At 42.3% G+C, this 19,987-nt stretch overlaps 1 protein-coding gene across 7 annotated transcripts; it reads right to left on the bottom strand.

The window, feature by feature from the left end:
• Positions 1-366: 366 nt before the first annotated feature.
• Positions 367-19,767, bottom strand: MED10 (mediator complex subunit 10). Of its 7 annotated transcripts, none has more exons than XM_073332415.1 (5): positions 19,600-19,766; positions 18,704-18,787; positions 17,249-17,351; positions 14,387-14,493; positions 367-638 (listed from the first exon to the last, which is right to left on the bottom strand). In XM_073332415.1, the coding sequence occupies exons 1-4, from the start codon at positions 19,719-19,721 to the stop codon at positions 14,398-14,400; spliced, it is 405 nt and encodes a 134-aa protein (XP_073188516.1). In that variant the 5' UTR covers positions 19,722-19,766; the 3' UTR covers positions 367-638; positions 14,387-14,397. The 7 variants fall into 7 exon arrangements, with proteins under 7 accessions (XP_073188516.1, XP_073188517.1, XP_073188512.1 ...); XM_073332416.1 differs by having other exon boundaries at positions 367-521; XM_073332411.1 differs by lacking the exon at positions 14,387-14,493 and having other exon boundaries at positions 19,600-19,767.
• Between the last annotated feature and the right edge of the window lie 220 nt (positions 19,768-19,987).

Here is a 19,987-nt window from a genome sequence, read left to right as displayed (position 1 = left end):
ACATTCTGTCACTGTCAAGATGTACTTAAAACCACTGTTGTGTTTGGAGAGCTGCTGCATATCCACTTAAAACCACTGCCTTGCCATTATGCATCACACCTGAAGTAACAGTCTTATTTCTTTAAAAACGTATTTATACTGGTTTGTGTAACATGTAAGCATCCTGCTCTGAAACCCAAGCTCTTATCTGTCTTCTAGTCAAAGTTTTACTAGGTTTTCTGGCAGCTTGAAAAAGAAGATTCATGCCTCTGAAGCTCCCAACTTCCCTGGAGATGTAATATTTTCTTTAACAGAGCCTCCAGTATACACATGGCTGTTGGTTGTAAAGTCTTTTACTAACACTAGTATGGAGGGGCCACAACCAAATTTAAACAAAAATCTTTTATTAATCACATGGTTTAACACATCATTTTACAGCCATTTTATGCTGTGGAAAATGGACATTGTGAACTCATACCATCCAAGGGTCCAAGCTGGCTCATTCTTCCATTTTGTTCTTATCCAGCATCTCCTCTTGATCTCTGTTAGAGGCATGAATAAAAACAGCTGATGCAAGATAATATTCCCACTGAGAGTGAATCTGTTCCAGGATGTCCTAGGGGATTCTCAACGGCATTTAGAAAGGTGATGGCAAACTGCTGACAGATTTTTCAAAAAAGAAATAGTTTTAAGTCCTATTTTAGATTTACACAACCCCAGGTCAGTTCCTACCCCATTACAACCCCCCACTCCCCTGACTTCCACTTGTATAGTCTATTTACCAGAGTAACATCTTAATTCACTTTGTCCGATGGTGACTCCAAGGAGGCTTGGTTGCCCTCCTCCACAGGTTCAGATGGTGGCCAGACATCACACTCATTGGTCTGACTCACAATAGCATGAGTCTCGCTGTCAGGTTCCAGTGTACCCAGCCAACAGCTAGGCCAAAGGGCTACCCATGGCCACTCCCTCCTCCTCCAAATTGTCGCTAATGTAGCACTTTGTGAGATATTTAGCACCCTTTGAGCTCAAACTAATCTCCTAGTTCTCACAGGGGTGGTAAAGGCTGCCATGTTTCCTCTCAGCATTTCCATGATTTCTGAAAACACACCCTTGAAACAAGATAGCCTGCTCCACGCAGCAAGGAACTTCCAGGGGCAGTGCTGCTGACCAGCCAGTTGTTAAACTCCAGAAAATGGAGTATCTGGCCTAGACACTTGTGCAATACTTATTCTAATTGGTACACATTTCCCTTCCAGAATGTCCTATGAGGCTGGAATCTGCTTGGATTGGTATAGAGCAGTGGAAGGAGTTCTTAGAGGAGGCACAACACTTCCAGACAGGTCATCACACCCTGAAACTTGCCCTGATTGGTCACTCCTGCTTTTGGAGAGGTCTTACAGGGCTGGAACAGACACCAATTTGTAGAGGGTTGCAAGGCAGGGGAGAGAGTGAGGTTCTTAGTGGAGACATATGACTTCCTTCCAGCCACGTGCCAATCTCTGCCCCGGAAGTAACACCCCAAGGGAGAGGGTCTTATGAGATGAGGGGGAAGTGGCAATGTTTGATTGATGGTAGATCTTTTCATTATTACTGACAAGCCCTAATAGAAGAGCTTCCTTTCCAGCAGGCGGGACACATCTGCATAAGCATTCAAATAAAGGAAGAAGAAGAAGAAGAAGAAAAAAAAAAAGTCTTGCAATATGTAAACTTATTATTGAGAGGCTCTTCTCCTTCATAGTTATGCCAAAGAAGCTTCCTATAACTTTGGCTTGGAAAATTGGTTTGGTGTGAAAATTACCACATTTACTCTGCAGGCAAAAAGGAGAACGTTTTCACAAAGACTGCAGAATATTTGAAAATCGGATAAAAATCAATGATTTTTGTATAAATAAAGCAAATTTTAACAAATTTAAATTAAAAGTTTTTATTTAAAAAGTAATCCTTTTACAGTTAAATTTGAATTTATGGCAAGCTGGTGTTAAGCCCTAACCATAGTTTTTGGAAAATGTAGGGGACAATTTCCTGGTGCAAGTGCTGAAGGAACCAACTAGGGGCAGACCTCTTCTTGACCTGCTGCTCACAAACCGGGAAGAATTAGTAGGTGAAGCAAAAGTGGATGGGAACCTGGGAGGCAAGTGACCATGAGATGGTCGAGTTCAGGATCCTGACACAGGGAAGAAAGGAGAGCAGCAGAATACGGTCCCTGGACTTCAGAAAAGCAGACTTTGACTCCCTCAGGGGACTGATGGGCAGGATCCCCTGGGAGAATAACATGAGGGGGAAAGGAGTCCAGGAAAGCTGGCTGTATTTTAAAGAATCCTTATTGAGGTTACAGGGACAAACCATCCCAATGTGTAGAAAGAATAGTAAATATGGCAGGTGACCAGCTTGGCTTAACAGTGAAATCCTTGCTGATCTTAAATACAAAAAAGAAGCTTACAAGAAATGGAAGATTGGACAAATGACCAGGGATGAGTATAAAAATATTGCTCGGGCTTGCAGGAGTGAAATCAGGAAGGCCAAATCACACCTGGAGTTGCAGCTAACAAGAGATGTTAAGAGTAACAAGAAGGATTTCTTCAGGTATGTTAGCAACAAGAAGAAATGAGGGAGGCAACCTCGTGACAGAGGATGTGGAAAAAGCTAATGTACTCAATGCTTTTTTTGCCTCTGTCTTCCCGAACAAGGTCAGCTCCCAGACTACTGCACTGGGCAGCACAGCATGGGGAGGAGGTGACCAGCCCTCTGTGGAGAAAGAAGTGGTTCGGGACTATTTAGAAAAGCTGGACGAGCACAAGTCCATGGGGCCGGATGCGTTGCATCCAAGAGTGCTAAAGGAGTTGGCGGATGTGATTGCAGAGCCACTGGCCATTACCTTTGAAAACTCATGGCGATCGGGGGAGGTCCCAGATGACTGGAAAAAGGCTAATGTAGTGCCAATCTTTAAAAAAGGGAAGAAGGAGGATCCTGGGAACTACAGGCCAGTCAGCCTCACCTCAGTCCCTGGAAAAATCATGGAGCAGGTCCTCAAAGAATCAATCCTGAAGCACTTGAACGAGAGGAAAGTGATCAGGAACAGCCAGCATGGATTCACTAAGGGCAAGTCATGTCTGACTAATCTAATTGCCTTCTATGATGAGATAACTGGCTCTGTGGATGAAGGGAAAGCAGTGGACGTGTTGTTCCTTGACTTTAGCAAAGCTTTTGACACCGTCTCCCACAGCATTCTTGCCAGCAAGTTAAAGAAGTATGGGCTGGATGAATGGACTATAAGGTGGATAGAAAGCTGGCTAGATTGTCGGGCTCAACTGGTAGTGATCAATGGCTCTATGTCTAGTTGGCAGCCAGTATCAAGTGGAGTGCCCCAAGGGTCGGTCCCGGGGCCGGTTTTGTTCAATATTTTAATAAATGATCTGGAGGATGGTGTGGATTGCACCCTCAGCAAGTTTGCAGATGACACTAAACTGGGAGGAGTGGCAGATACGCTGGAGGGTAGGTTTCAGACTAACAGCTGTGTTAGTCTGTATTCGCAAAAAGAAAAGGAGTACTTGTGGCACCTTAGAGACTAACCAATTTATTTGAGCATGAGCTTTCGTGAGCTACAGCTCACTTCATCGGATGCATAGGATACAGAGGGACCTAGACAAATTAGAGGATTGGGCCAAAAGAAATCTGATGAGGTTCAACAAGGACAAGTGCAGAGTCCTGCACTTAGGACGGAAGAATCCCATGCGCTGCTACAGACTAGGGACCAAGTGGCTAGGCAGCAGTTCTGCAGAAAAGGACCTAGGGGTTACAGTGGACGAGAAGCTGGATATGAGTCAACAGTGTGCCCGTGCTGCCAAGAAGGCCAATGGCATTTTGGGATGTATAAATAGGGGCATTGCCAGCAGATCGAGGGACGTGATCGTTCCCCTCTATTCAACATTGGTGAGGCCTCATCTGGAGTACTGTGTCCAGTTTTGGGACCCACACTACAAGAAGGATGTGGAAAAACTGGAAAGAGTCCAGCGGAGGGCAACAAAAATGATTAGGGGACTGGAACACATGACTTATGAGGAGAGGCTGAGGGAACTGGGGATGTTTAGTCTTCGGAAGAGAAGAATGAGGGGGGATTTGATAGCTGCTTTCAACAACCTGAAAGGGGCTTCCAAAGAGGATGGCTCTAGACTTTTCTCAGTGATAGCAGATGACAGAACAAGGAGTAATGGTCTCAAGTTGCAGTGGGGGAGATTTAGGCGGGATATTAGGAAAAACTTTTTCACTAGGAGGGTGGTGAAACACTGGAATGCATTACCTAGGGAGGTGGTGGAATCTCCTTCCCTAGAAGTTTTTAAGGTCAGGCTTGACAAAGCCCTGGCTGGGATGATTTAGTTGGGGATTGGTCCTTCTTTGAGCAGGGGGTTGTACTAGATGACCTCCTGAGGTCCCTTCCAACCCTGATTTCTATGACTCTATAGTATAATATATTCATCATTTTAATAAATACAAAGAGATATTGAATCAATGAGACCTCTTCACGAACTTTCATGAGTTAAAAACTGGGTTTTTATACACAGATCCAGGGGGAAAAAATAGCTAACTTAAGGTCAAGCTTTATAAATATGGTACAATTTGTCTTGTAGTGCACAAAATACGTATGTCATTTTCAGTCTTTAAAATGGAGTAAATGCTAATATTTCTGTTTCAAATGTCAGCATTTTCAGCTGTGATGTGCACAAACACTTGGTTTCATCTGTTGTATTTATCCAATACATTTTTTGTTAGTTAAATAAAACTTTTTAAATGCTGTCTGTACACTTTAATTGAATTCCAGTTTCCATCCAAATGAAGCTTGATACAAATCACAAGTAAAAAGTTAATTATCTAGTAAATTTAACAATAAAAATGTAGAAGTTAAGAATCTGAAGAAATGTATGTTAAATGTATAGTTAATGTATCCTCCTGGTTAACGAAAGCAGTGTCAAATCTAGTATAACAACTGCATTTAATTTTAAATTAAATCAGCAATGAAAAATGTTTAGGAAAATAACTATAAAATACAAATGGAAAACGATTAAAATTGATTTATATCAAGATTTTCTGCTTGCTGATTTTAATTGATGATTAAACCAATCTATCATTCTACCCAGGTTGGAGGCGATTTAAAACAAAAACACGCTTCTCAATAGTTCACGCCATATTGACTTCCCAGCTTGTAACTTCAAACAAAAATCCTTGCTTTCAAATTCAAGTTACACCTCCTGGATAAGGTAATTGTTCTGAAATTTTGATTACACTAAGTTGTGATGATATATGCATTTCAATGTACTTTAACTCATTTGTGTGGGCAGCTTAAGCGTTCATTTCCTTACATGCAAGAGTTTTTTAAGCAGGCCTGTTTTTCAAATTAAGTGTTTTGTTTTTGAAATTAAAAAGACTAGTTGCTCACCATGCTAAATAATAAAACTGGCTAAATTGTATGCTAAGCAAGAATATTTTGAACATGGAAACAAAGCCAGAAAACTTAGCCTACTGATTAACACAGCAACAGGCATCTGTAAGTGATAATGATGATGATGTTTTTTTTTGTTTTTTTGGGGGGGGGGGGTTCTAATTTTCATTTGAAATGCACAAAGACTAGAGTTGCTGAAGCATTATTGCATTCAACTGAAGTTTACATGGAAAAGGACAGGTAGATTCAGAAAAGAATAAACTTTTACTCTTATCTGAATAAGCTCAAAAGCATTCCAAAGTTAACTAAGCACAAACAGAACATAATATTTTCAGAAAGGATTACCAAACAATGACTTGAAAAATAAAGCACCACACCCAGAGGGGTGTAATGGTAATTTCTTTTAAAAGTTGTATCTTTGTTTATTTTGGAAGCAATTACTGATGATATACAAAGAAACAGAACCTGCTGAATGCATGGAGGATTTCCACTATTTAATTGATCCTAAAAACAGAGGTGGACAAACTACGGCCCACATCCAGCACGTGGGACCCTCCTGCCCAGCCCCTTAGCTCCTGGCCCGGGACGCTCGCCCCCAGTCCCTCCCCCCGCTGTTTCCCCTCCCCCGCAGCCTCCGCTCACTGCACTGCCACCGCAATGCTGTGGGCGGCAGCGCAGCTACAGAGCTGGCCTGACCCGGTGCTCTGTGGTGTGCAGTGGCTGGCTCCAACTGGGCGATGCAGCTGCCTGTCCTCGTGCTTTGGGTAGTGCAGCTGTAGTGCCGCCAGCCACTGGTGCTCCAGACAGCGTGGTAAAGGAGCAGGAGAGGTTGGAGAGAGGGCAGGGAAGTTAGGGGGTGGTGGTCAGGGGGCAGGGGCAGTCAGGGGTGGAGGGTCCATAGACGGTCAGGGGACAGGGAGGTGGACAGGCAGGGGTCCCGGGGGCACAGTCAGGAAGGGGGGGGTTGAAAGGTGCGGTGGGGGGCAGTCAGGGGCAGGGGTTCTGGGAAGCGGTCAGGGGATAGGGGTGGTTGAATGGGGCAGGGGTCCCGGGGGGGGCAGTCAGGAATGAGAGGCGGGGTTGGATGAGGCGGCATGGGGCAGTCAGAGGTGGGGGGTCCGGGGACAGTCACGGGACAGGGAGAAGGGGTGGTTGGATGGGGCAGGAATCCTGGGGAGCCGTCAGGAGGCGAGAAGTGTGGGGGGGGGGGGGCAGATGGCAGCAGGGGCCGTGCCACGGATGGCTGTTTAGGGAGGCACCGCCTCCCCTAACCAACCCTCCATACAATTTCGGAAACCCAATGTGGCCCTCATGCCAAAAAGTTTGCCCTCATGCCCCTGTCCTAAAGGAGTGGACAAAATAAATCATGCCTTCCACAGGCCAATATCATTGATGTTTGAAAGTATAAAAGTTGTACAAGATTTTAATATTAAAGATGTCTAAAACTGTAGGCTAGCCTGTCTCCCTCAAACTGCAATATTTTATATTTTGATTAAAAAGCTTGATTGTTTTATTTTTCCAATTTATTCCGTCTTAGGCAAAACAGGTTTCTTGGTAGAATTCATAGGATGAATGCTGCCTAACAGCCTTCCCCTTCTGGCAAGGCTGAAAGGCAAGTCAATAGCTATAACTCAAGATGTACTTTATTTATTTACTTTTAAATAATTTTTCAGATTTACTCTTGTAAGCCTTGGACATATGAACCAAACTAGGCTTGGCCTTGGCAGAATAGCAACACACCAGATATTTGCTAACCAAGTAAGCACATTTCTGAACAGCCAGGATGGTACTAGAAAACCCAGACCTCTTCAGTAACTAGGTAAGCAAACACTTAAGAGATGTTACAAGAGACACAGACCCCGTTGTTCTGTTCAAACTAGCAGGTACAAGGTACAAAGCTGGTAACTAACAACATCTAGAGTGTAATAGGTAACTTGTTTGTTTCAATGCATAAGACAAGTCATAGGAGGGACCACTTTGTACTGGCCTAGGGGACAGCATCGTGTTATGTTGATTGAGCTGGTACCTTGTTTCAGGCATACATGTGTTAGTGTACCTGTAACCACTGAGCTGGGGTACTAGGACTTTGCTTTGTCAACAATAAACCTGGCTGAGCACCTTTCCCACTGAACCAAGCCAGTGGTCTACCTTTCTGAACACTGAGGTCTGATGAATCAGCAAGCTGTACTCCCTACTAGATGCCAATACACAGGAACTCCTGAGACTAGCAGCAACACCACCCACATTTGTCACCCCTGTCAATTATTTTACGAAACTCATAAGTAACCAGTAACAAATGAAAAAATAGGAAGTATCAGAAAACTTGCCTTTATGCAAAAGATGTGTATTTCAAAAACTTCATAATCAATCCCTGAATTATTCAAAGACATTAAAGAACGTGGTTCAATTTTTGGTAAAGCAGCAGTAAACAAGATGTTGGCATGAATAAACACTGATGAAAAAGGGGTTCGGGTAAAAGTAGGACAAAATGCCAGACTGAAGATTCTCATCTGAAGATAATCACAGCAACTAATTTAATAAAAAGATTATAAATGGGATATTTGGCTCCTATCACTACTTTAGGCAGTAACAAAGTGAACACTCTCAAAAGATACTTCAGGTTGAACCTCTCTAGTCCAGCACCCTCGGGACCTGACCAGTGCAGAACCAGAGAATCTGCCGAACCACGGGAAGTCAATGCAGGGTGCCAGAGGATCTCCGTAAGAGCAGGAAGTAGGAGTGCAGGGGGTGCTGCAGCACCTCCAGGGTTCGCGCCCAGTGTGACTCCCTGCCCGGAGGCTCCAACGCCGGCCCCACATCCTCCCTCCCGGAGCTGAATGCCACGAATCAACTGTTCGTGGCACTCCAGAGGCGCTGGGAGGGAGGAAAAGGAGTTGGTAAGCACGGGGCTGAGGGGGGAATTTGGCGCCGATGGATGCTCTGCACCCACTGATTTTTCCCCATGGGTGCTCCAGCCCTGGAGCACCCACAGAGTCGGCACCCATGTCTGACTACAGACGTTGCCAGACCAGGGAGTGCCAGATGAGAGGTTCAACCTGTATTTTGGTACCAGTTCTTTCCATTATTAATCCCCAAGAAATAGGCAGAATCAACTGAATCAACGTTAAGATTCACATGAAACACACAAAAATCATTACAGTTCAGAGGAAAATGAAGGCCCAGTCTTGCTAAGGCTACAGTTATACTACTTTTAAGTCTATTACATTTTTTGAAAATTACATTGAAAAGACAACTACGGGTGCGAAGTCAACCACTCAAAAAAACTTAGGAAATGCCAGAAGATTTCCTGTGCCATCCCTCTTCTGCATATGCATCATGATTCATCTTTTAATTACAATATTTCTACAGGACCCGTGCCTCATTCAGTGTACAGGATGGATGTAGGCCAGTGAATAAATAGCATTTCAATATTTTATATTATTCTCACTGTTCAACGTGCAGCCTTATTTACCACAAAGCATCCAAGCCCTGCACCAAATAAAAATTATTAATTTGCTTATAGGCTTTTCTCTAGTGCTGTCAACATCTGAATGCTTCACAAATATTAATTTATCTTAATAACCACACCTGTGAATTGGTATAGTTATCCCAAGCTGTAAAATGGGGAAGTGATACACAGAGACTTAGGTCAAAATTATCAAATTCACTTTTTTTGGATGCCCAGTTTGGGATGCCTTGGGCTGTTCAAAGAATAACTTACACTGAGTTCAGTTAAAGTGCTCAGCACTTTTCAAATCATGCCTTAAGTATCTCAAACTGGTCACCCAGAAAGTGAGGAATGCATAGAAGCTACTGTGAAGGTTTGTGACTTTCCCACTATTACATGAGGACTCTTGGCAAAGGCAGGGATCGAATCCTATTCTCCCAGGGGCACACTTGACTGCCTTAATTACAAGAAGAAAAGGAGTACTTGTGGCACCTTAGAGACTAACAAATTTATTTGAGCATAAGCTTTCGTGAGCTACAGGAAGATCTTTTCACTCCCTGCCTCTTTCAACTACACAGCTTCCAATTCGTTTATTACATTCTTGATTCATTCCTTTCCACCATCCAAACTGTGCACCAAATGAGGCCTGATCCCATGGAAAAAAATCACTATGTGATCATGATGACTACCATAATGCAGACATTATGGGTTTCACAGCTATTTGTTGTTAGCAGAAAAGTGTGGGACTCAAAGAATACTGGACTCTATTCCAGGTCCTGGAGGGCAGTGTGTTACAAACCATTTCTGCTCCTCCTCCCTCACATGTCTACCTCATCCACCCATGACCTCCCCACAGGCTATCCTCTTCTGTTCTTATCCCTTCTGCTCCTGTTCCACTCATGTGTGCAAATGGCAGTTTTCTGAGGCTTATAATTTGGCAGAATATGGATGGAAACGCATGAAATAAATTAGTACTTGTGAGGGATATTTTTTAAAACAGTGACCACCTCATTACTCAATTTTAACAAATGATCAGTTGAAAGATGGGTATATACATGCTAAATATGAAAGAGTGAGCTATAATCCTTCACACAATTACAAGAAAAATGAAACTTAAGCCATCTCATTTTCTTATTTTTGCAGTTAATATTGTTTATAAAAATCATAATAACTGGGAGCAATACCTTGACTTTAGTAAAGCTTTTGATACAGTCTCCCACAGTATTCTGGCCTGCAAGTTAAAGAAGTATGGATTGGATGAATAGACTATAAGGTGGATAGAAAGCTGGCTAGATTGTCGGGCTCAACGGGTAGGGATCAATGGCTCGATGTCTAGTTGGCAGCCGGTATCAAGCAGAGTGCCCCAGGGGTCAGTCCTTGGAATTAATTGCACCCTCAGCAAATTCGCAGATGACACTAAACTGGGGGGAGAGGTAGATACGATGGAGGGTAGGGATAGGGTCCACAGTGACCTAGACAAATTGGAGGATTGGGCCAAAAGAAATCTGAGGTGGTTCAACATGGACAAGTGCAGAGTCCTGCACTTAGGATGGAAGAATCCCATGCAGCGCTACAGACTGGGGACAGACTGGCTAAGCAGCAGCTATGCAGAAAAGGACTTGGGGATTACAGTGGATGAGAAATAGAATATGAGTCAACAGTATGCCCTTGTTGCCAAGAAGGCTAATGGCGTATTTGGCTTCATTTGTAGGAGCATTGACAGCAAATCGAGGGAAGTGATTATTCTCCTCTATTCGGCACTGGTGAGGCCACATCTGGAGTACTGCATGCAGTATTGGGCCTCCCACTACAGAAGGGATATGGGCAAATTGGAGAGAGTTCAGCAGAGGGCAACAAAAATGATTATGGGGCTGGGGCACATGACTTATGCAAATAGGCTGAGGGAACTGGGGTTATTTAGTCTGCAGAATGGTGGGGGGGGGCGGAAGAGGGATTTGATAGCAGCCTTCAATTACCTGAAGCAGGGTTCCAAAGAGGACAGATCTAGGCTGTTCTCAGTGGTGGCTGATGACAGAACAAGGAGCAATGGTCTCCAGTTGCAGTGTGGGAGATCTAGGTTGGATATAGGAAAAGCTATTTCACTAGAAGGTTGGTGAAGCACTGGAATGGGTTACCAAGGGAGGTGGTGGAATCCCCATTCTTAGAGGCTTTTAAGGCCCGACTTGACAAAGCCCTGGCTAGGATGATTTAGTTAGGGTTGGTCCTGTTTTGAGCAAGGGTTTGAACTAGATGACCACCTGAGGTCTCTTCCAACCCTAGTCTTTTAGGATTCTATATATAGAACTAGATTTTGGCCCTAATAGGGATCATCATGAGTAAGTGACAAAATAGTCAGAGATACTATTAGCTAGAGAGATACACCATAATCACATTTTTCTCTTACAGGGCATTTTTAAACCATGTGAGGCAAAAATGAGGAAAAAAAACAAGTTTTTCCAGAGGACTGGGAGAACATACTGCTTGCCTTTATGAACAAAGTGTCCCTTGGAGGTCAGTGGAAGATTTTGTTTATACTCTATATTTATATTCTTTACCACAGAGTTTTATAAACCAAAATAGATTCAAAATTCAAGAGGTAATGCCATAGAGTTGGATTCATTCCATCTTTGACAACAATTTCAAACTGAAAGATTTCTGTTCTGCTTTAAAAACTGGATTCAGGTATAATTTCAAAATAACGACATTCCCTAAATTTCTATTATTAGTTTTGTATACATGTGTAAGTTGACTGAAATTAAACAAAGTAGATAGAGACTACCTTTATAGTCACAAATTTTAAACCTAACTATAGTGAGAAAGCAAATACTCTTAAGTTATATTTATTTATTTTTAGCCAGATTACCTTTCTTGGTTTATCCTTCCTCAAAAGATTCTATTATCAATCTGAAACAAATAAGTTCCCCGTTCTGAATTCTTTTCTAATCACCCACAATACTGAGTATGTATACTTATTGCAATCTGAAATTTATACTGCCTTAACTTACTGTCTTCCTACCCTCTCTTTTGTTAAGGAAACACGGCTGTTTCTAGTTTTATTAAATATAAATAGGAGCTAGAACAGTTGCTGTAAAGCTGATAGCATATACAGAATACATGCAGGTGCTGCATATGCAAGTGTGGCCTTCATGAGTTATATAAGTCACTTGAAACAAATGCAAACATAACATCTCTTTGTATTCTCTATTTATGCTGCTGGTAAGAGAGCTGCTTTACAGTAACAAGTGAGATCAAATAATTCAGCAAGATTTTAAACAAACTGAAATTAAATCTCAATATACAGACCAACATCAGTGAAATGTTAAGTATTAGAACAAGAGGCATATCTGCTACTATTTGGACGCCTCCCTAACATGGTAAAAGTAGGGACGTTTTCAGCCTTTTCCACCGTGAAGCTAGCCTTTCACTATGTGCACTATAGCACTGCATAGTGATCCTGTTAAACTAATCTTTCCTGCAAGGAGCATCTACAATAAACAGTAGCTGCGACTTGTGCTAATTTGTACAAGCTCTCTCTATTATTTTATTGAAAAATATATTGGGATGGTGACACATTCCCCTCTGGTGTTATCTGGACTGGTGATCTCCTAGGCCTCTCCAATCCTTGACTCTGGGAGCCAGCCTTACTCTGCTCTGCTGTGAGAGCCCCCACTCCTGGGCTGTTCACGCACAGCCTCTGGCATGTAAGCTACTTGCAAGCAAATGACACTAACCAATATCTCCGGTCCCAGACACAACCCTAGGAACCTCTGTCTTGCAGTATCCAGTTATGCCCGCCGGATGTTGCAAGCTTATATAAATTCATCAATTTAACAAAGAAATTGATATGTAGCAGGCCTGTTATCCCAAGGGGTGCCTGTAACACACTTTGAACCAAATGCACTGCTTCAGGTAGAACAAAAACAAACAAAATTTATTAACTATAAAGATAGATTTTAAGTGATTATAAGTCAAAGCATAACAAGTTAGAGTGGTTACCAAAATAAAATAAAATATAAGCATACAATCTAAACTCTCAAACTTATTAGACTGGGCAGCAACTAGATTAAGCAGTTTTTCCTCACCCCACTGGATATTGCAGTCCTCAATATACAGGTTTGTCCTTTAAGCCTGGGCTAATCTTCTGTGTTGGAGTCTTGTCATCTTCTTCTCAGTGTCTTGGTTGCTTGCAGCATTGGTGGGGGCAGGAGAAGGCCCCAGAATATGTCCACTCTGCCTGTTTTATACTCTCAGTCCATATGCTTATATAACACGAGTCCAGGCATGTCTGTGGGGCACTGCGGAGTCTCCAAGCAAGGTTGAGCAATTCCCCTGGTAGGGTCTCATGCAGGTGAGTCATTGCATTGTAGCTCCCTTGCTAGACAATGGCTGTTGATGGGTTATTTGACACCCCGCCTGGGCATTGGTTACTTTCCTTGTTGTTGCCTCTGGGAGCGAATATCTGGCTGATTCCACAACTTACAGCATGTTTTAGTGATCACCATATAATACAATTCTCATAACTTCATATGCATTAATGATATACATATATATGGATAGAGAAATGACTCAGCAGATCATAACCTTTCCCCTGATACCGTACAAGGCATGCTTTATATGTAAGATCACAATTATATGAAAATGAATAATATGGAGAATATTCAATATGTTCCCCCAAGGTACAGACTGTCACAGATGGTATGGAACAGAAACATAGTAGAAGAACTAGCTACAATATTCATTTCAAAGTGTTTATTATATATTTTGCCCAAAGAAAATGCAATACACTTAATAAAAGATTTGTTTCTGCATCAAATGCTGAACAAAATGCAAGCACGGCTGGGAGGCCATCCTTGAAAATGTTCAATTTTTCCATCCTCAGCCACCTGTCCTTCCATTCACAGGACTGAAGGGGACTTTTTGGTTGTGGTTGACAAAGTTACATGGATGTACAGCACCTGACAATGGATTTCCATTTCAGCAGAAATTTAGTAAAAAGAAAGAAGTCCTGTCCAGTCATGCTTTTATAAACTATCAGGAAAGAGCTAGTTAATAGTAGTCAATTCTCATTCCCGCCCTTCCTCCCCAACCCACCACATGAGATAGGCTGTAGCCTATTATAATAATCAAGTATAACTAGCTTCCAAAAGAAGTGTATTTATCCAGTCTGGCACTTGATCATAATTCTTTTCCATACTAAAAATGTACTTTGTGGGAAATGACGTACAATAGCTTGCAAGTCTCACACATGCCTCAAACAACTTTTGTGGAAAGAACACAGTAGTACAGGAAGTTTCAAATGCAATCTTTAGATGCATAAAAGTCTGTAGGAAAACATTATGGCTTCCAAAACAAAACAAAACCACCCAAAAACAGTGCGTGGTAATCAGGCTCCCTTACAGCCCATAACCACATACATGAACACGCCTAGTAGGAAGACTGAAGAACTTCTTCTGTCCAGTGAGCTCAACATTTTCACAAAAGATTATCAGTTCCATGAAAATATTAGGCATCTTAGAACATACCAAAGGCAGTCTTAAGGAGGAGGTTCTTCTCCTCGAATAGCTTTGTACTTGGCCATGTCCTCTGGGAAGACCTTAGTCAGCTCTTGAATCAATAAGCTTTTAAATTTCTAGAATGAAAAAAGATTTTAGAAAATAAAAAAATTGGCCATATATTGGAGCCAGTCAAACAGAGTAAGTTATTCACTGAAATATTTGCAAATAATAGTCAACCAGGTCTACCATTCCTTGACCTCACTGAATGGTATTCAAGTCAGAAAAAACAAGTCTTACAAGACCCTTATTCATAGTAACTGCCTGAAATCTATTTTATATTTTCTATAAACTAAACTAGCAATCAAACTCTTTCAAGAAAGGTAAGGAAACTAGACTCTTGATAAGCTCTGGCGCAATGATGTCCAATTTGTGGCCCTCAAGTCTATCATTTTAAAGAAGAAAACCGGCACTTACTTAATTGAAAGTGTGCTGAACCATGTCCTGAAGTTTGTAAACTAAGAAGCCTGAATCAGCCCCCTTTCCACCATTTCCCCCAGTGCTTCCTAGCTCTTCTCTTGAAGCCTCAAGAGCAACTCTGATGTGAGCCAAGTTCCTCTGAGCAACTGCTGTCCCTTCCCTGATGCAACAGCTCAGCAACTCATCCGCTTGGTGCACCACAGCGGAAGGAGAGAATAGTTCTGACTTCCCTGCCAGGCTGTGGGAGCTTCAGGGAGAAAACAACAGAAGTTTGATTGATACTACTTGAGACCAGGGAAGCACCTAGCAAAGCACAGCGGATTTCCTTCCCTCACACAATCACAGGACAAGGGTAGGAAATCTCTAGTAAGGGAGGGAAAGATGCTGAGAACCAATCAATTATGGCTTCCTGAATCTTTATCCCAACCCTGAACGCAGATTAGAGCAACCTGGGAGTTTCTCTAATTTGTACTATGGTGTCCAATAACTGGCTATAGCCAGCATACAGCATACTCCAGTCACACCCTCTCCATCAGAAATACGACTTATATAGTTAAACATAAAACTATTATGCTAGATCACAATAGGTCCACCAAGCCTGATATTCTACCCAAAAAGAGCATCTTACACCCAGCACTTCAGAAGGAATAAAAAGAATAATGCACTTAGCCAAGTATGTAAGGCTACATCACAAGGCTGAACACAGACCACTGAAACCTGGAGATCAATTTATGTCTTGTAGCACGCATATTGCTGTCCTCTGTGCGTATTTAAATCTAGCTATTCTTCAGCTGCAGATTTTTTCTGAGTCTTGCTAAAAACTGTCTCAATATCTTTCAGTAATGAATTCCTAAGGCTGATTAAACATTAGGAAACAGGATGCCCACAATCTTATTGAAAAGAAACTACTAATTCAGACAAACACATTTTAACTAACATCAACTTGAACTTCCATTTAATATCATCTGCCACTGTGTGCCTCATCTCATACTGAAGATGATAAAATTCACAAAAGATGTATTTTACTGTTAGGTACAACAGTTTCTTGTTATACATCTATAACTATTATCCACACATCAGTGTTCCAAAGGCAATAAGGCCAAACAAGATTTGGAAAACATAACAATGCTTTTATTTAAGGGGAATAAGTGCAGACTGCTGTTACTACTAAAAGTTAGTAAAGTGTCCTCCATTCATGGGTTTAAGAGTGGGTTTGGGTTTTTTTTTTTTTTTTTTAACTTTGATTTAATCCCTTTAGCATCACACAAGGGGAAAATACTGTTATGGGTTGGGTTAAGCCTTGTTGAAACTGGTGTGGTTAAACTGCCCTTCACTCACGAAAAGTAGAAAAAATATTCAAACTCTTATGAAACCAGAAAGGTGGAACAATAGCAGCCTCCAGCCAAAACACAGACACATGCAAGGCACATGTGGATGGAGAGGCTTCACTGAATATTGCTTTAGCAGCGGTGTATGAGACAGGGAAGCAGCAAGAATACAAAACAAAAATCAGTGAAAGAGCAGAAAGTCAAGGACAAAGGCTTGCCTGGGAGCATGATAAAAGCCTAGAGATATTTTTATGCTGAGTGTTGGTTGAAAGAGGCTTGGAACTGTGAGCAAAGAAACTCTCTCCTCTTTGACTCCTGCTATGTTCAGGGAAACATGACTCTCTGAATTTTTTGTAAAATAAGCAGGAATGCATTGAAGATACCAAGCTCAATCAACAGTTTCTCCTCCTGACCAATACAACCCACAGGACCCTGAATTTTGGGGAACTGTTTAGGTCACACAAGGGTAACTATCAAATAACAGAAACCATCTTACTTTATTAGAAAGAGATAATTAGAAAGTATCCTCCATGTTTTTCTATTCTTAGAACTGTTTTATGGTGAATTTGCACACCATAGCCATGCTTAGGAAATTATACATTCAGTACCTATGGAATAGCAGTTGAAACAAAACCAACTAGCTCTTACACAGCACACTTTCCATCATTAGATATCAAAGTGAGGTGGCAGCTCTATGAACAGACTGTATAAAGAAGATTAGATTAGATGTGTGTTATGGCTATAGAAATGAAAGTTTGATTTTGTATTTAACCTTACCATAGAATTAGAGACCATAACTACAAAACAAGCTGCAACATTATCAGTTAAGATAAATAGATTGGAAATAAGCCGCAGTGCAACCCACTTAATGAAGAAAATCTGATAATCATTCCAAAAAGATGACAAGGCTTAGAAATACTTAAATATGGTTCCTATCCTTATTATAAAGAACACAATTATATTTTTAATACATCATAGAATATCAGGGTTGGAAGGGACCTCAGGAAGTCATCAGGCCAATGCTCAAACCACGGAACTATCCCTCCCCCCAAATTATACTCATTATACATTATACTCATCTTACCTTCATAGTGTCAATTTTGCCTTTTACTTGTTCATTTTTAGCCAAAGCCCTTTCCAAACACTCTTTAGTGTAAAGCTGGGGATTACGGCCTTGATCTATGTATCTGGAAATATGAAAGATGCCATGTAAGTGTATCATGTAAGTTAAGATATTCCTTACCTTCACTAAATACAGCAATGAGAAGCTCAATTACACTGAGTAAAAGAAAGGCATATACAAGTATGCTTTGTGTTCCTCCATCTGAAGCATGCATTCTAATATGTGGATTAGGCCAGCAGCTCCCAAACTGTGATCCAAGGAGCACCTGACAGTGATCTGCAAACATCTGGTGCTGGTTTTCAATGGCCGGCTGCTTCTAAGTGTCCAGACTTTTCCTTGTGAAGAGCCTAGAGGATTGTAGAATGTGCTGGGAATCAGCACCATGTGACTAGCTAACTCTCTCCAGACCACCAGTAAGTACATGAAAGCTGGAGAAGAAACAGGAGTCACCATCAGCAAATGGACCAGCAGTGAGAGCAAAGCAAAGTGATGTGACAACCGTAGCAAAGTGGTATACAGGGAGAAAGGAATAAAGCAGCTAGAACATCAAGGGAAGAACTGAGTAGACAGAAGTGGGGAGATGAAAAAAACCAAATATTCAAATTATCTTCTTTTAAAAAGGTCACACATTTACTTTATTAGAAAGTGCTAAAAAGGCATTAGTATTTCCCCAATTTTACTATGTCACAGAAACAATTACTATAGTTGCCACAAGGATGTTATGTGATTGAAAATAAATTGAAAGATATTGTCTCAAACTATTAAAATATAGACTGAACTATAAGAAAGTTTTGAAACCACCTGGTTTAGCCATCTACAAGTAGCAATACTATACACATTTCTCAGCTTGTCACATTTGAGGTAATTTAGAATTCATGAAATTGAATGACTAATGTGCTAACTCACTGAGCAGTATAAGTCGATTCACATAGCTCTGCCATTAAACTTTGGCCCAAAACTAGATCAGTAAGAGTATAACAGGTGAATGCAAAATTAACAACTGACTGCCAATTATGTAAATATATGCAGTGACTATGGCGTACAAAAACAGAGGCTCTGATAAAAAACAAACTAGTTTTCACTTGTAATCTAAAGCAAGATTTGAATCCTGAATAAAGAACCAGAGTGAGATGGAAAGCTATACACAGTACCAAGTAACTGAATTAGATAAGCTCTTTCCCAGCCTTGAGTTATGCAATTTATGCAAACATTAATGACAAAATAAACAGACGTGAAAATAGATGGATAACTCATAATTTGTCTTACTCTTTTTCCTTCAGATTCTTTAGGAATATTTCTAAAGTCAAATTAAACAAAACACAAAAACTGCAGTGGAAATGTCTAACACTACAAGATTAACTGTCTCTTCAATTTGATGATGTGTGGAGGTTGCTCCCCAGATGTAAAGTTACTTACTCAAAAACCTCTAAAGGTACGCTTATATCGTGAAGTTGCTGTCGGCACTTGTCAATATCTTGCAAGCCGGTAACCATAAAATTCCTGGGAAGAGAAAAATCATGTGGCTATAAAACCAGACCCAAATTAGTTACAAACATCCTTCTACATTTTCTCAGCTTCAAAGTATAACTGATCTCACTGCTGTTGGGTTGCTGCCTACAAGAGGCTGCAAGAATAAACAAGGGAATGAAAAGGTTCTCTGGAGGTTCTCATGGCACCTTTTCCATGTGCAGCCCTGGATTCCTAATGCACTTCTAAATCTAGGTCTTTGGTACACAGCACACCATACCGAGTATATGAGTCCCTTCCAAACAGAATTAATTAATCGTCACAGGACACTCACAAAATAAATCATTATTGTTGCAATCACATGTCCCAGATTTGACCCTACTACAAACAGGTTTGGAAATCAGTATATTTTCCCGTCAGGCTGTACACTTGGCACCACTGCATCCTGTTGAATCATGCTAATAGACCATGCTTCAAAGTTTAGTTTATAGTTTATTTAAACCTAAGTATTGCTCTTCACACACCAATGCAACTGCACGTTAGAGACCTGCTCCCTGCTGATCACCACGCCACGTGACAGGCGTTACTTGACATGTGGACACTGGTCCATCACCGACAGACCCGCCCTGACTACTCCTAGGCGAGACAGCGCCACAGGCCTCCCCACCCACAAGTGGTTACAGGCCGTCGCTCCTCCGGGAAGCGTCCCCACGCCCGCTTCCCATAAGGCCCCAGGGCGCCTGCAAGGGGCCGGCGCTGCCGCGTAGCGCTCGGCCGCCAGGGAGACCCCCAGCCGCCCAGCGCAGGGGCCACTGAGCCGGGGGCGGGCGCGGCGGGGGTCTCACAGCTTCTGGTTGAGCCCGGCCTGGCTGCTGGGCTGGAAGTCGCTGACGATGATGCCGAGCTGCCGGATGTTCTCCACAAACTTCTCCAGCTGCTCCTCCAGCGAGTCGAACTTCTCCGCCATCGCCCTGCGCCGCCGCCACTTCCGGGTCAGCTGCCACTTCCGGTCGCGCGCCCGAGAGCGTCAGGGGGCGGGGCGAAGCCGGGGTTCCCGCCCTGCGACCCAGCGGCGGGCCAGGCCCGGGCTTCGGGGAAAGCGCCCCAGGGAGGGGGGCAGCTCCCCGGCCTCGCGGGCTCCTGCTCTGCCCTGGAACAACCCAAGGCGAGCTCCGTGGGAGTCGCCGGGCGTGGGCGCAGCTACGCTCCGGTCAATCTGCCCAGGCCATTAGG

Source organism: Lepidochelys kempii, chromosome 2 (assembly GCF_965140265.1).
Source record: "Lepidochelys kempii isolate rLepKem1 chromosome 2, rLepKem1.hap2, whole genome shotgun sequence".
Classification (NCBI taxonomy): domain Eukaryota; kingdom Metazoa; phylum Chordata; order Testudines; family Cheloniidae; genus Lepidochelys; species Lepidochelys kempii.
This window is presented reverse-complemented; position numbering and strand designations above follow the sequence as displayed.